The sequence below is a fragment of the Leucoraja erinacea genome, chromosome 25 (genome assembly GCF_028641065.1).
Source record: "Leucoraja erinacea ecotype New England chromosome 25, Leri_hhj_1, whole genome shotgun sequence".
NCBI lineage: Eukaryota > Metazoa > Chordata > Chondrichthyes > Rajiformes > Rajidae > Leucoraja > Leucoraja erinaceus.
Window position 1 is genome coordinate 30,817,432 of NC_073401.1, and position 16,298 is coordinate 30,833,729.

At 43.2% G+C, this 16,298-nt stretch overlaps 1 protein-coding gene across 1 annotated transcript in view; it reads right to left on the reverse strand.

Moving 5' to 3' along the window:
- trmt2a (tRNA methyltransferase 2 homolog A) overlaps positions 1-16,298 on the reverse strand; it is a 16,573-nt gene continuing 275 nt past the window's right edge. The window contains exons 2-12 of the mRNA XM_055655446.1: positions 11,966-12,594; positions 10,325-10,433; positions 8,639-8,820; positions 7,472-7,586; positions 5,099-5,214; positions 4,232-4,343; positions 3,096-3,218; positions 2,163-2,238; positions 1,444-1,560; positions 1,243-1,339; positions 1-396 (exon numbers count right to left, since the gene is read on the reverse strand). Coding sequence (XP_055511421.1) covers positions 270-396; positions 1,243-1,339; positions 1,444-1,560; positions 2,163-2,238; positions 3,096-3,218; positions 4,232-4,343; positions 5,099-5,214; positions 7,472-7,586; positions 8,639-8,820; positions 10,325-10,433; positions 11,966-12,594 — 1,803 coding nt within the window. The 3' untranslated portion in view covers positions 1-269. The remainder of the gene's footprint in view (positions 397-1,242; positions 1,340-1,443; positions 1,561-2,162; positions 2,239-3,095; positions 3,219-4,231; positions 4,344-5,098; positions 5,215-7,471; positions 7,587-8,638; positions 8,821-10,324; positions 10,434-11,965; positions 12,595-16,298) is intronic.

Consider the following 16,298-nt stretch of genomic DNA (forward strand, 5'->3'; position numbering starts at 1 on the left):
TTAGATATTGACCAGAGTTTATTTAGCTCCCGACAAATTCATACGAGGAGGGATATACATACACAATTCCAACAGAAGTCCTAATATGTTTCATGACTGTAGTCACTGTGCTGTCTCGGGGAGCACACTATGCATAATAGTAATTAAAAATTCCATTACAAGAAATAAGTTTTGCAATGTTATTTGAAATCATTAATAAAACATCCTAGTTTTTTAAGACAATCGAGTTCACGTTCAGCTTTCACCTTGATCAGTTCTAGAGTGTGTGATCATTCCACTCTCTCAAACAATATTAACAGCTCGTAATACATGGTATGTGGGAAGAGATCGACAGCCAAGGCTTTAACAGGGCGGAAAGGAGATCCTTTCACTCTGTGAGATGGGGCGCGACAAAGACTGTGGAAAAAGACAAAAAAATCATTGATAAAGTATATGTTCAGGTTTATTAACAATACTGGTTAGCCTGCAGCGCGAGAGATGGAATCCCAAGTTATATCCCTTCATGAGAAACCCCATACAGAAAGTAAAGGCAACACTCCAATGAATAGGTGACGTTTCAGGTCAGGACCACAGACTCATTGCAGTAGAGGGAGAAAGCTGGAAGAGCGGTAGGTTAGGACAAAGCCTGACAAGTGATAGGTGGATACACCTGAGGTGGGGGGGGTGGGGGGAAGGAGAAAGATTAATTGGCAGGTGGTGGACAGAGGCCAGAGATGGGAAGACAAAAGGATGGCAGATAAGGAGGGATGAGAAGTTAAATGTAAAGCCAAGGACAGGGATATAGATGGGAAGGGACAGGGGTGGGGATGAAAGAGGGGTGGGAGAAATGGGTGTGCACAAGGTGGGAGAGTACTGGTAAGGCACTTTGTATTTACAACACTGATATGGTAAAGGCCCAACCATATAATGCTAAGATATACCTCATGTTTCTCAAACTTCCCCTTTGCTCAATCTATCGTACGCGAGTTTGACAATTGTATCTATGTACAGTGTATGTGATCTGACTGTAGCATGCAAAACAAAGCTTTTTACTGTACCTCTGTACACGTGACAATAATAAACCTGAACTTTAAATAATAAGTGCATAATTTCAATATTAAGTGCAAAACAAAAATAAGTTGTTTGTCACGTGTACTGAGGTACAGTGAAAAACATTTTGCTGCGTGCTATCCAGTCAACAGAATACATGATTACAATGTGCAAATACATGATCAGGGAATGACGTTTAAATGCATTACTTACTCCACAAAATTGTTCATAGCAGCTCGAGCATTGCAGGCAACATAAATGAGCCTCTTTAGATGTTCTGCCCTCCTTATTGCCAGTACAACTCTGGAATCTGCAAGTCAGGGAAAATTAGACCTAAATGGGGGGAAAAGGGCAATCTAAAAGTGGCAAATACTAGATTAGCAAAATTCAGGCCAACATCAAAATGGTTCTTACGTAGTCCAGCTCTGGGTGGATCCACAACAGCCACCAGGTTTTGCGATGTCAAAGAGTTAATTACTGTGGGAAAGAGATCTTCCGCTTTCCCACACAAGAATTCCACATTGGACAGACCTAAACAGAATCAAAATTAAACATAGAAGCATAAACTATACATAAATCATACAAACATTCTGCAAGACATGGATATGTGGGAATGGAGGGATATGGGTCATGTGCAGGTAGATGTGATTAGTTCATCTTGGTAGCATATTCAGCACAGACATCGTGGGCCAAACGTCCAGTTACTGTGCAGTCCTGTTCTATGTTCTAACACAGCAAAAGGATAAGCAAAAAAGACATTCGTGCAAAACATATTTAGAGAAACAAAACAAGTTCTTTGTAAGTGAAGCAATGCTCTGTTGAGTTGAATCAAGAACCCGTCAAGTTGTTAAAAAGTAGCTGTTCTTGAACCTGGTGGCGTGGAACTTAAAGCGGACAGGTGGGACTAATGTAGCTGGCACATTTGGCCAGTGTGGGCTAGTTGGGCCGAAGGGCCTATGTCCATATTGTATCACTCTATGACTTTCTATGTAAGGGGTGTACACAAGTCAACCAGAGATTGGCATGGTGCACACTGGTCTGTGGGATTGAGGTGTGGGGTGGGAGGGAAGAGGGTTCCCAACTTGACATGGTTAACATTAATGAAACATTTACCAGAGATGTTAGGTACCAACCATTTATTTCTGCATTCACTTTAGCATCTTCTATAGCTTCTTGGCACATTTCAATTCCAATGACATTCCTCACATTCTGGGCAACACAATAAAGAAAGCAACAATTTTAATCCAGAAATCTAAACTCCATTATCAGTTTTCCTTGCATCACTCTGCTATTCCATCTAATTTTGTTCGATAATGTTTTATTATTAATGTTTAATGCTTTATGTGTCATTCCTAACTGTCACTGTATGTCATGTTGTCACTTGCGGGCGGAGCACCAAGGCAAATTCCTTGTATATGAATACTTGGCCATTAAACGTATTCATAAACTTAAACTCGTAAACTTTGGGGAACGTCACTGGGGATGAGCTGCCTTGGGACAAACTTTGCTCCAATACTCCAAGTCCAGTCTAGTCCTGATTGTAATGTTATCTCTTTTAAAGCTGGTTTACATATTGTCAGACTCTGACGCCACTAATCAAAGGGGTAGACATATGGAGTTATGTCGTTCATTTCACACAAAAAAAATCGCGGAAAATGAGATCTTTCACAAAGGTTTCCTTGCGAAGATACAAGTCGAGGAAACCTCAATCTTTTCCAATTCTGGACATATTGTGGTTATTAAATTAGTGGGTTTTTTTGTTAATTATATATCTATGTATAGTGGCATTTAGGAGTCTTTTGGGGTAGGCACATGGACATGGAGGGATATGGATCATGTGCGGGCAAATGTTTACTTTAGATTGCTTTAACTTGGCATCATGTTTGGCACAGACATTGTGTGTTCCTCTGCTATGTTCAATTATGTCAGAAAGTAAACTTCTAATTTTATGATCTCCCAAATGATCTTTTCTTCTTCGCTGCTCTTCATTACTGGTGATTACTGGCCAAAACTCTCGTTACCTCTTGATCCTTCAACAACTTTCCTCTCCACAGCTTTTCACTTGCCTTTGCCAGAGAAAGCCCAATAGTTCCAGTACCGCAGCAAACATCCAACACCGTGCTGTCTTGGTTCAGTTTGGCCCAGTCTCTGACTGCTGAATAAAGCACTTCTGCAGCCAGGGTGTTCACCTAGATACAAAAATATTTACATGAAGAATAAATATTTGATTAATTAGATTATAAAAGATCCTAGTTCAAAACACATGCAAATGCTGCTTTAGAAAATAACAGATGCAAAGTGCTGGAGTATAACAGCAAGTCAAGCAGCATCTCTGGAAAACATGGATAGGTGACATTTCAGGTCAGGACCCTTCTTCAGACAGATCATCTCCTTGTTCTCTGGAGATGCTACCTGACCAACTGAGTTACTCCAGCATGTTGTGTCTTTCCTAGTTTGAAACAGCCCTGTCTATATTTTGGGACATTGAGAATGAAAGTTGTGAAGTTATGTTACTGCTGTGATGAAGTCAGGTTGGACCATATTTGGAGCATTGTCCTCAATTCTGGTTGTTCCATTATAGGAAGGATGCGGCGGCATTGGAGAGGGTGCAGAAGAGTTTCACCCAGATGTTGTCTGGATTGGAGCGTAATGGCTGCAATTAGAGACTGGACAAAGTTGGATTGTTTCCTCTGGAGCGTCGGAGGCTGAGGAGTTACCTGCTATAAATATACACAATTATTGGAAGCATTGATCAAGTAAATAGTCAGTCTGAAGAAGGGACCTGAACCCAAACGTCAGCTATCCATATTCTCCACAGATGCTACCTGACCACTGAGTTACTCCTGCAATTTGTGTCCTTTTTTTTAAATACACTAGCACCAGCAGTTCCTTGCGTCTACTCTACAGTCAGCCTTTTACAGTCGCTATATTTAAGAGGGAGTTAGATGTGGCCCTTGTGGCTAAGGGGATCAGGGGGTATGGAGAGAAGGCAGGTACGGGATACTGAGTTGGATGATCAGCCATGATCATATTGAATGGCGGTGCAGGCTCGAAGGGCCGAATGGCCTACTCCTGCACCTAATTTCTATGTTTCTATGTTTTTCTAGGGATCAAAATCAAGAGAGCATAATTGGTTTAAGATGGAAGGAGGAAAGTTTAAAGGTGGTTTCTTTTTTAGCTATTTATAAACAATTAACTTCACCTGGAAAAATGCATGAGGGGAAATCCGGAACTTGAGTCCCAGGAGATGCTCGTAAATGTACTTGTCTCCGTACACATGGTCCAAGGGAAGGTCTTCCAAGTTTGGAGATTTTCTGGAAAAGTTCAGTCATAGAATCATACAACACTGAAATAGGCCCTTCGGCCCAACTCAATCATGCTGGCCAGATTTTTTTTTAATTTTTTTTAAACGGACCCAGTGCACATTGCCAGTGTTGGCTCGTCCCTTTAAACCTTTCCCATCCTTGTACCCGCACAAGTATCCTTTAAACATTGTAACAGCCCTCTACCCACTTCCTCTGGCCAGATTGTCCCAGGCACACACCACCCTCTGAGTGAAGACATTACCTCTCGGGTCTCTCATCAATCACCATAAACCTACACCCTAGAGTTCTGGACTGCTCTACCTCTACAGAATTCCTTGAAAATAGTGCTTTATTTTGCAAGTATTTCAAAGTTATTTAATATTTATAAAACTCAGTCATTCCATTGATGACCCCCTAAAAATCGTAACTAATTTTAGAAATTAATCCTCATCATCGTTAAAAACATTAGCGACGCAGTGGTGCTGGTTTCCGACGGGAACGGTGACGAACTCACCACACATCTCTGTCCTCCAGTTCCTGCGGACTTCCGCCACTGGAAGTACAGGATTTTGGTGTGTGTGTGAGCTTTATCATCGTTCCTTACAATGTCGTGTACGACAGTGATCGCAACTTCTACTGAAGTGTGGTTGGGCGTTGGCTCGCTAGAAGCTCATCCGCCCTTTGACAGGTCTTGTTTCTGGTCCACAGCCCCCTCCTCACCTGGCAAACCTAGAAATTCAAAGCACTAAATAATCATTCCTTACCTCTGACCTTCTTCTGCAAAGTAAAGTGAAGTCACTCCACAATCTTTCCCATCTCCTTCAGTGAAATATTTGGCCAATTCGCCTTGTAGTTCTGCTAGTTCTGCTTTAGTTAGTTTCTATAAATGAGTGGAGAGGAAATTAAAGGCATAAAGATTCACAAGATAATGAAGAAAAAGCTGTCAATGAAAGGACAAAAGAGGGAAACGGAACAAGACTCTGAACACAGAGATAACAAATTGAATATTTGTCCATGGCCACGTAACTGTGCGCAAAAGGTACAGGGGGAACTCAGTGGGTCAGGCAGCAACTGTGGAGGGAAGGGGCACACAATGCTTCATGTAGAAGGGTCTCGGCCTGAAACGCTGTCCATTCCCCCCCCCCCCCCCCCCCCCCCCCCCACAGGGCTCCAAGATGAAGCACTACATGAAATGTGCACTTCAAGATTCAACTCCTCCCCTATTTAAAAGAGCTGAACACAAAAAATGTGTACCAATACGATGCTGGTGCTAAAATGGGCCTATTCTACTTGAGAATGGATGACATGTCATAGTGATAAAGTGCAGAAATAGGCCCTTCAGCCCAACTTGTCCACACTCACCAACGTGCCACATCTACACTAGTCCCACCTGCCTGTGTTTGGCCCATATCCCTCTAAACCTGTCCTATCCATGTATCTGTCGAAATGTTTCTTAAATGTTGCAAAGTGTACAGAATTAACTAGAGAAATGTAATTAACTTGGTCCATCTCGTTTAGAACCATGGAATAACATCTCAGCCAACATTAACATTTATTACTGGTGTTCTAGATGTCAAAGCTGCTAAATGTGTAGACTAATATATTTTGTGGCCGGTTGTTAGTTTGTGATTAATGACCATTTGCCAACAGATGCCAAGGAGCAAACATTTTGATGGCACCTTTATAGATGTGCAGAAGTGACGTTACCACATGATGCGGTGAACAGGATGCGGCCGGTGGGTACAATTCACAACCCAAGTTGTCAGCTCTGCACAGCTTCAAGCTACTGGAATCATTCCAGCTGCATCTCCATTGCCAGAGTGCCCCCAACAGGCTGGCAGCCAGCAGGGAGAGGGCTTGGGGCAGGGGTGGGGTGGGTTCTAGCGTAGCACAACCGCCAGCACCACCAAGTGTACAAACAGCTTCATCACCATTCCATGCAATTTAGACAAATGTTACAATCATTCCAACATTTCCTCTCGTAGATGGAATTAACTATAATGTCTTGACTGATAATGAAGTACAAAATTACCAGAAAATGATCTGACCTAACTTGAATTAACAAATTAAATTGAGAAACAAGAGAGTCAAGTGTGTTTAATTGTGATATGTACTAGGCAGCACAGTGGTAGAGTTGCTGCCCGGAGACCCGGGTTCGATCCTGACCACGGGTGCTGTCTGTACAGTTTGTATGTTCTCTCTGAGACCATGTGGGTTTTCTCCAGGTGCTCCGGTTTCCTCCCACACTCCAATGACGTACAGGTTTGTAGGTTAATTGGCTTCGTTAAAATTGTCATTTGTGTCCAGTGTGTAGGATAATGCTTGTATACGGGGTGATCGCTGGTCAGCGCGGACTCTGTGTTTCTGCACTGTATCTATAAAGTACTGACAATGGACAATAGACTTATTTGCAGAAGTATAACACAATAGACAATAGGTTCAGGAGGAGGCCATTCGGCCCTTCGAGCCAGCACCGCCATGCAATGTGATCGTGGCTGATCATCCCCAATCAGTACCCCGTTCCTGCCTTCTCCCCATGTCCCCTGACTCCGCTATTTTTAAGAGCGTTAACACGGCGTTAAATGCAATACAAACATAATAGATAATAAACAAAGGGCCCAGCACCAAACCATGAGGCATAGGCCTCCAGTCCGAGAAGCAACCTCTCACCATCACCAGCCAATTCTCCATCCATTCAGCTCTCCTTGGATCCCATGCGATCTAACCTTCCAGAGCAGTCTACCATGTGGAACCTTGTTGAATGTTTTGCTGAAGTCCATATATACAACATCTACAGCTCTGCCCTCATCAACCTTTTTGGTCACGTCTTAAAAAAAAACTCAATCAGATTTGAGAGACACAACCTCCCACGTACAAAACCATGCTGACTATCCCTAATCCGCCCTTGTCCATCAAAATGCAGGTATATGCTATCCCTCAGAACATTTTCTAGTAACTTTCCAACTACAGATGTTAAGCTATTCATAAAATGAACTACAATAGCAGTGCAAAAACCCCATAGTCCTTAGTGCAAACAAAGATAGTCTCTCTAAGTTTATAGTTAAGGTGAGTATTGTGTAGTGTTCAAGAGCCTGACGCCGTTCTTCCCAACACAACACAATAAGACACAACAGTACCTGAGGGTTGAAGTAAACGATGGCCATAATTTGCTTGGCTCTGGAGATGCGTACAGTCAATTGCTTCCAGTGGCCTTCATAGGTTTCTGGGCTGTACACACAATAAGGAGATGACCTGCAAATAAAACAAACATAACATTGGGATTGAGTTGTAGACAGGTGAAGATCAGAGGGGTTTTCCATTACATACAAAGTGTTGGAGCAACTCGATTGTTTCAGGCAACATTTTTGGAGGACAGAGATATGCAACATTTCAGGTTGGGACACTTCTCCAGACTACAGACCCAATATGTCGCCTGTCTATGTTCTCCAGAGATGCCGCCTGATCCGCTGAGCCACTCCAGCAAATTGTGGGGGGGGGTTTGGGTTAACCAGCATCTGCTGTTCCTTGTGTCTTGCCTTTCCATTACATTATTGGTGGTGGCATCATCACGATTCCTTTTTCAGTTCAGCTCAGTTTGCTGACACTATCCTTTCCATGTCGGGTGCAACTAAATGATCTAATAGGTTAACGCCAGTCTGGATGGTGCCACTCCCACAGTAAATTTCTGCATCTGTTCCACCTGCATTTTGTATAACCATCTGAAGCAAATTGTTCTGTTTTGGTGTGGTTTCAATGACAACTCATCAACCACCACTGAACTGTTTGAGAAGAAAGCTATTTTATGAAAATCTCTTAAATGAGAGACTTCCATAAAAGCGTTCATTACTATGTAGGATCTTGCAAGTGGTTGTGATTTACACGTCAGAATTTTTTTTATCGGGTACTTTGATTCGCAATAAGTAAATAAAACATAAATAAAACCATCAGACATAGCAGCTCATTGAGTCTGCACTGCCTTTCCATCAAGGCTGATCTATTTTTCCCTCTCAACCTCATTCTCCTGCCTTCTCCCCATAACCTTTGAAGTTCTTACTAATCAAGAACCTATCAATCTTCACATTAAAAATGCCGAGTGCTTTTGCCTTGGGCATAGTTCACTAGATTGGTAGAAATAACTCAAGACTCTTACCCACTACAATGAATACCGACACTAATGGGCAATGGAGAGATAATGCACCTTTCTGTGTGAATAAACCAGGCAGACGGAAGCAAGAGCAGATGTGGAAAATATGCAACTTATAATACGATAATTATCCACTCAAACAGCGAGTGGCTTTAATAACCTTATATATTTCTGAAATGCCTTGACAACCTCCTTTGTTTTGGCTGGAATATGAACAGTATCAAATGGCTCTACAACTGCACACGATCCTCCCTTGTATTTACCCAAGCGACATCCCACAGTTTTATCTTCACCATCTGCTCCAACTCCAATGAGAAACTCGCACTTGTTACGGTATTCAGTCTGAAACAGAAGATTGCAACGCTGGAAGTAACCTGGCACGGCTGGACCCAGAATTAGCACAAATATCAATCTTCAACAGCTGCCACTGACATTCACACACGGGACTGAATGCATTTTGGGTAACATTTGAATAAGGGTTTATGCAAGATTTATGTAAGACTACAGTGGTGCAGGAAGGAACTGCAGATGCTGGTTTACACCGAAGATAGACGCAAAATGCTGGGGTAACTCAGCGGGACAGACAGCATCTCCGGAGAGAGGGAATGGGTCCTGAAACGTCACCCATTCCTTCTCTCCAGAGTTGCTGCCTGTCCTGCTGAGTTAATCCAGCATTTTGTGTCTATCATATATACAAGTACAGCACAGGAACAGGCCCTTCAACACTCAATGTCTGTTCCGTTTATGGATTAATGGGGCAACAACTCTGGTTATCTAATCGCTCATAATATGTAGATTAAAAGGAAACATTGTACATTCTACTTCGTGGACCATGGGAAAAAATATATTATTGTGGTACAAAGATGCCAATTCTGATCTCAGTACAGAAAGTAACAGTAATAGGGACAATTGTGGAACTTCAACTGGCTAGTTTTCAGGTCAATGTAAAAATATTCAGTTAGAAACCCTAGCGCACGCACATTACTCATTCACACTCAACATTAAAATGAAGCAGTTAGCCAAAATAGCAACAAATCAGAGAAGATCCATAGGTAGACAAAAGTGCTGGAGAAACTCACCGGGTGCAGCAGCATCTATGGAGCGAAGGAAATAGGCAACGTTTCAAGACGAAACGTTGCCTATTTCCTTCACTCCATAGATGCTGCTGCACCCGCTGAGTTTCTCCAGCACTTTTGTCTGCCTTCGATTTTCCAGCATCTGCAGTTCCTTCTTAAACAGAGAAGATCCATAACCATTTGTTAAAGGCTCGGCGTGGCTATTTCTATTTGGCACTTGTACATTTTCAATATTCACTGTTCATCGCCTGTATGGAAGTATTTTACAACCCAGGCTGCTGGTGAAAGACCCTGTGGATCACTGTCCCTTCATGTGCCTTTATCAAACAAGGTACCCAGAAGTGGGTATTAATCTTCAAACCCACAGCCTTGACATTTATTGCAATGTGAAAGAAACAGAGTGCTGGAGTAACTCAGCAGTTCAGGCATCATCTCTGGAGAACATGGATGGGTGATGTATTGGGCCGGGACTCTTTTTCAGACTCAAGGATTACTTCAGACTTGAGCCTGAAATGTCATCTATCCATGTTCTCCAGGGATATTACCAGACCTGCTGAGTTACTCCAGCACTTTGTCTCTTTTCTTGTTCCTTGCGTCTTGTCTTTCTCGTTGTCCCAGCACCTGCAGTTCCTTGTTTCTACATTAGAGCAATTTACTTAGGTTTCACCTCTGTCACATTCGCAACTGTTCTGCTCACTCAAGTCTTACGGAAGACACTGGCTCTGGGAAACTGTTAAGAAATTGACCCTTGTAAATAAACGTTAACCTACCTGCACTGGTGACGGCCTCACTCCCTCCAATGGGCAACAGGTTCCACCATACATCTTTTTCTGCTGAAAAACCCATGGCACCAAGGCTCGATTATGGACTCCTATTTCACTAATGGTTGAACAAAAAGATCACAAGGGAAACAATGACACTGAAGTAAATTAGGAAAATGGTCGGCACGATGGCCACAGTAGAGCAACTGCCTTCCATCGCCAGAGACCCGGGTTCAGTCCTGACTACGGGTGTTGTCTGTATGGACTATGTACATTCTCCCCGTGACCGTGTGTGTTTACTCCAACATCTTGGTTCCTCCCACTCTCCAAAGCCATACAGGTTTGTAGGTTAATTGGCTTGGTATGAGTGTAAAATTGTCCCCAGTGTGTTTAGGGTAGTGTTAATGTGCGGAGATCGCTGGTCAGTACAGACTCGGTGGGCTGAAGGGCCTGTTTCCGCACTGTATCTCTAACTAAACTAAAATAAACAGAAGGAGGACAAGGAGAGGTACAAAGTGCTGGAGTAACTCAGATCAGGCAGCATCTCTGGAGACAAAGGGAGATTTATATCCAGAGATGCTGCCTGACCCGCTGAGTTACTCCATCACTTTGTGTTTGTCTTCGGTATAAACCAGCATCTGCAGTTCCTTTCTGCACAGAAGTAAGACTAATCCATGTGCAACTCTCCAAAATATGGGGAACCTTTTACCTCACTCCACTTCTCTGCACTAACCCCATGCACCTTCACATCTATTGGCCGCAGACTTGAATATATTCAAAAACGGCAGCAAATTCTCAAGATCTTTCACTATCTGGATGAAAGATTTCCATGCCGAATGGCTGCCCCAGGATTCTCCCAGGGAGAGGAAAATGTAATCCTTGAGCTGGAAAGTACGCGGGGAAAATTTACGAGGACATTGCCACGGGTCGAGGGCTTGAGCTACAGGGAGAGGTTGGACGGGCCAGGACTTTATTCCTTGGTGCTTAGGAGGATGAGGGGTAATCTTATAGACGTGTATAAAATCATGAGAATAGATAGGGTGAATGAACAGAGACCAAGGTACGGGAATCAAGAACCAGAGGACATAAGTTCAAGGGAAAGATTTAACGGGAATATGAGGGGCAAGGTTTTCACTCAGAGGGTGGTGGGTATATGGAACAAGCTGCCAGAGGAGGTAGTTGAAGCAGGTACTTTAACGCCATTAAAAAAACACTTGGACAGGTACATGGATCTTGGTCGGCATGGACGAGTTGGGCTGAAGGGTCCATTCCCATGCTGTATGACATGACTCCCATCATTTATTATTGTCATATCTTGTCAGAGAGATTGCAGTTGTGGGGTGGGAAAACAATTAGCATTATTCCCTCTCCCATGTGAACGCGTGGGATTGCTTCGGGTGCTCCAGTTTCCTCCCACATCCCAAAGACGTGCGGGGGTGTAGGTTAATTGGCCGGCTATAAAATTGCTCCTAGTGTGTGTGGGGGAGATGAGTGGTCCAACAGAGAATTAGTGTGAATGGGTGATCGATGGTTGGCATGGACTTGGTGGGCTAAAGAGCCTGTTTCCATGCTGTATCTCTAAACTAAAATATGATAACATTTGTTGCTTTACCATCAAACTCAGAATCCCAAGGGGGGTAACGTACATACGTGGTCAATGTTCCCAAGACGTGCAAGACATTCTTCTCTTTCTTTTTCAATTGCTCTTCATAGGGAACTTTCCACAGAGGGGTCACAACATCTGCGATTTGCTCACTTAAAGGTCTATCTAAAACTTCCACAGCAGCCGGACGTTTCAGGTCATGATCATCATTCTCCTGGCCTTCCTGCTTTCGTTTTTTGGCAATAGGATCTGCTTTTGGCTTTGCTAATCGGACACGCAAATTCCTGTTCTTCCAGACTTGCCCCTGAAGGACTTGCATGGCTTGGTCTCGATCTTTTTCTTCTTTAAAAGTCACAAATGCATAAGGTTGCTTTCCAAATAGTTTGATTTTATGTGGAACCAGATTATTCCTGCTGAGGAATTTCCTTAAATCACTGAAGCTCACGAACTTTGGGAGGTTCTGAATTTCAATCTTGTAAATCTCAGATGTGAAAAGATCGCCTTTGATATATCGATAGACGTCTTCCCCAGGCTCATCAGTTTCCACCCGAGTTTCATCCGGGGGGCTGGACTTTTCACTTTCCTCCATCACTCTTGAATCCGTCAGCTCACATGTCTCGCTTTGAACAACTCCAGGAGATACACTGGCTCCTTCTTCAGCCATGGTGCCGAGATTCTAAAACACGAACATCATCATTCATTACTATTATACCCCATGCTACGGACTGACAGACAATTCATCAACCGTTTGTAATTTAGGTATCTTATTGTCAAACATTTCTGTTATTATTTCAACAACGTGAACAGATGCTGGGTTAAGTCTTCAGTCTGAAGAAGGGTCTCAACCTGAAATGTCACACAGTCCTTCTCTGCAGAGATGCTGCCTGTCCTGTTGAGTTACTCCAGCAGTTTGTGTCTACCCATTATTTCAACAACTCTACCTTCAGAAGAATGATTAGCAAATCAACGCAAGCTCTCATTTTTCTTAACAACCGAGGTATGTTAAGAACATAAGTGCGTAGAGCACAGGAATAGTCCTTTTGGCCCACAATGCCTGGGTGAACCTGATGCCAACTACCATCTGCCTGCACGTGATCCATATCCCTCCATTTCCTCAATAGCTGTGCCTATCCAAAAGTCTCTTAAATGCCAGTGGTGTATCAGCTTCCACCACCAACCCCTGCAGCGAGTTCCAAGCATTCAGCACCCTCTATGTAAAAAACTTGTTCCATACAAATCCTCACCTTAAACCTCTTGCTTCTAGCAGTTGATATTTCTATCCTGGGGAAATAGGTTCTGACTGTCTACCCTATCTATGCCTCTCATAATTTTCCACACTTCTATTAGGTCTCCTCTCAACCTCCACGTCACAGAGAAAACAATCCAAGACTGTCCAACTCTCCCTGTAGCTAATACCCCTCATGCAGGTACCATTCTGGTCTGAATCTGAATAAGGGTCTCGACCTGAAACATCACCCATTCATTCTCTCCAGAGATGCTGCTTGTCCCACTGAGTTGCTCCAGCATTTTGTGTCTACCTTTGGTTTAAACCAGCATCTGCAGTTCCTTCGTACACCATTCTGGTAAACCCCCTCAGCGCCCTTTCCAAAGCCTCCATATTCTTCCTGTTATGGAGCCACCAGAATTGCCTTTGGGAATGTCATCCTATACGTATATATCAACCAAAGTGAACACTATGGGCGTTAAATGCAATAGGTATCGATTGTTGCAAGAACAACAGTAAATTCATGGTTATGGTCAGGAGAAAAATACCTTTTTAAAAAACAGGATTGAACATTAAGACTGTTCTGATAACACTGTGCACTATTTCTAATAAGAAATCTGAAGGCAATATTATATTTTTAAAAGAATTAGGACTGCGACTGGAAGAAACAGATGTTCATTTATAGATTGCTGCAACGGGTTTTAAGAATCAAAAGAACCATCAATATTAAAGAAATGGGTGCAACTAAGTGTTGGAGTAACTCAAGAGGGGGTCAGTTCAGTTTGAATTGGGAAACAAAGAAATGGCAGAACAGTTAAACTGTTATTAAGGAAGACACAAACAATCTCCAATACCAGGGAACTGAGGATCTAGTGGGAGGACTGAAGGGAATCCACATTAGTCAGGAAAGGGTGTTAGGTAAACTGTTGGGACTGAAGGCAGATAGATCCCCAGGGCATGATGGTCTGCATCCCAGAGTACTCAAGGAGGTGGCCCCAGAATTTGTGGCCCCAATGTTCTCTCGACTCTGACTCAGTTCCTATGGACTGGAGGGCAGCCAATGTAACCCTACTTTTCAAGAAAGGAGGGAGAGAGAAAATGGGGAATTATAGACCACTTTCTATTTTCCCTCCCCCCCCCCCCCCCCCCCCCGACATCAGTCCGTAGAAGAGTCTCGACCCGAACGTCACTATTTATGAAGGGGATGTTATGCTTGACTAATCTTCTGGAAAATTTTGAGGATGTAACAAATAAAATGGATAATGGAATGAATGGATGTGATGTATCTGGATTTTCAAAATGCCTTTGACAAGGTCTCACACAAGAGATTTGTGTGCAAAATTAGAGAACATGGTATTGGGGGTAGGGTATTGACATGGATAGAGAACTGGTTGGCAGACAGGAAGCAAAGAGCAGGAATTAACTAGTCCTTTTCAGAATGGCAGGCAGTGCCGCAAGGCTCGGTTCTGGGACCCCAGTTATTTACAATATATATTAACGATTTAGACGAGGGAATTAAATGTGACATCTCCAAGTTTGCAGATGACACAAAACTGGGTGGCAGTGTGAGTTGCGATGAGGATGCTATGAGGCTGCAGGGTGACTTGGAAAGGTTGGGTGAGCGGGCAGATGCAATATTATGTGGATAAATGTGAGGTTATCCACTTTGGTGGCAAGAACAGGAAGGCAGATTATTATCTGAATGGTGTCAGATTAGAAAAAGGGGTGTGTAATGAGACCTGGGTGTGCTTGTACATCAGTCACTAAAAGTAAGCATGCAGGTACAACAGGCAGTGAAGAAAGCTAATGGCATGTTGGCCTTCATTACAAGAGGATTTGAGTTTTTGATCAAGGAGGTCCTACTTCAGTTGTACAGGGCCCTAGTGAGACCGCACCTGGAGTATTGTGTGCAATTTTGGTCTCCTAATTTGAGAAAGGACATTCTTGCTATTGAGGGAGGTGCAGCGTAGGCTCACCAGGTTAATTCCCATGATGGCGGGACTGACAAATGATGAAAGAATGGGTAGTTTGAGTTTGTATTCACTGGATCTTATAGAAACATATAAAATTCTCAAGGGACTGGACAGGCTAGAATGTTCCCAATGTTGGAGGAGTCCAGACCCTGGGGTCCCAGTGTAAGAATAAGGGGTGGCCAATTTAGGACTGAGACGAGGTGAAAAACCTCTTCACCCAGAGAGTTGTGAATCTGTGGAATTCTCTGCCACAGAAGGCAGTGGAGGCTAATTCACTGGATGTTTTCAAGAGTGAGTTAGATGTAGCTCTTAGGGCTAAAGGAATCAAGGGATATGGGGAAAAGCAGGAACGGGGTACTGATTTTAGAGGATCAGCCATGATCATCCTGCACCTGTTCTTCTGTTTAAGAAGGAACTGCAGATGCTGGAAAATCGAAGGTACACAAAAATACTGGAGAAACTCAGCGGGGGCAGCAGCATCTATGGAGCGAAGGAAATAGGCAACGTTTCGGGCCGAAACATTGCCTATTTCCTTCACTCCATATAGATGCTGCTGCCCCCTCTGAGTTTCTCCAGCATTTTTGTGTACCTTCCTGTTCTTCTGTTTCAATCTTTAGATTATTATCACATGTACCGAGGAACAGTGATAAAACATTTGGTTAAGTCTGGCAGCATCCCTGGAGAACACGGATAGATGTGACACAAAGTACTGGGGTAAATCATGTAGGCAGGAACTGCAGATGGTGGTTTACACCAAAGATATAGACACAAAATGCTGGAGTAACTGCATTTCCAGAGATGTTGCCTGTCCCGCTGAGTTACTCCAGCATTTTGTGTCCACAATGGGTCAGGCAGCAGCACATCAATATTCATCAGTCGACATAAATACTTTAAAATGTTTTAAATGATGAGAGGGATAGACAGAGTTGACGTGGATAAGCTTTTCCCCACTGAGGGTAGGGAAGATTAGGGAAGATAGGGAAAACAAGAGGACGTGACTTGAGAATGAAGGGACAGAAGTTTAGGGGTAACATGAGGGGGAACTTCTTTACTCAGAGAGTGGTGGCTGTGTGGAATGAGCTTCCAGTGAAGATGGTGGAGGCAGGTTCGATTTTATCATTTAAAAATAAATTGGATAGTTATTCTCAGGGAGGGGAAAGGAATGGAGGGTTATGGTCTGAG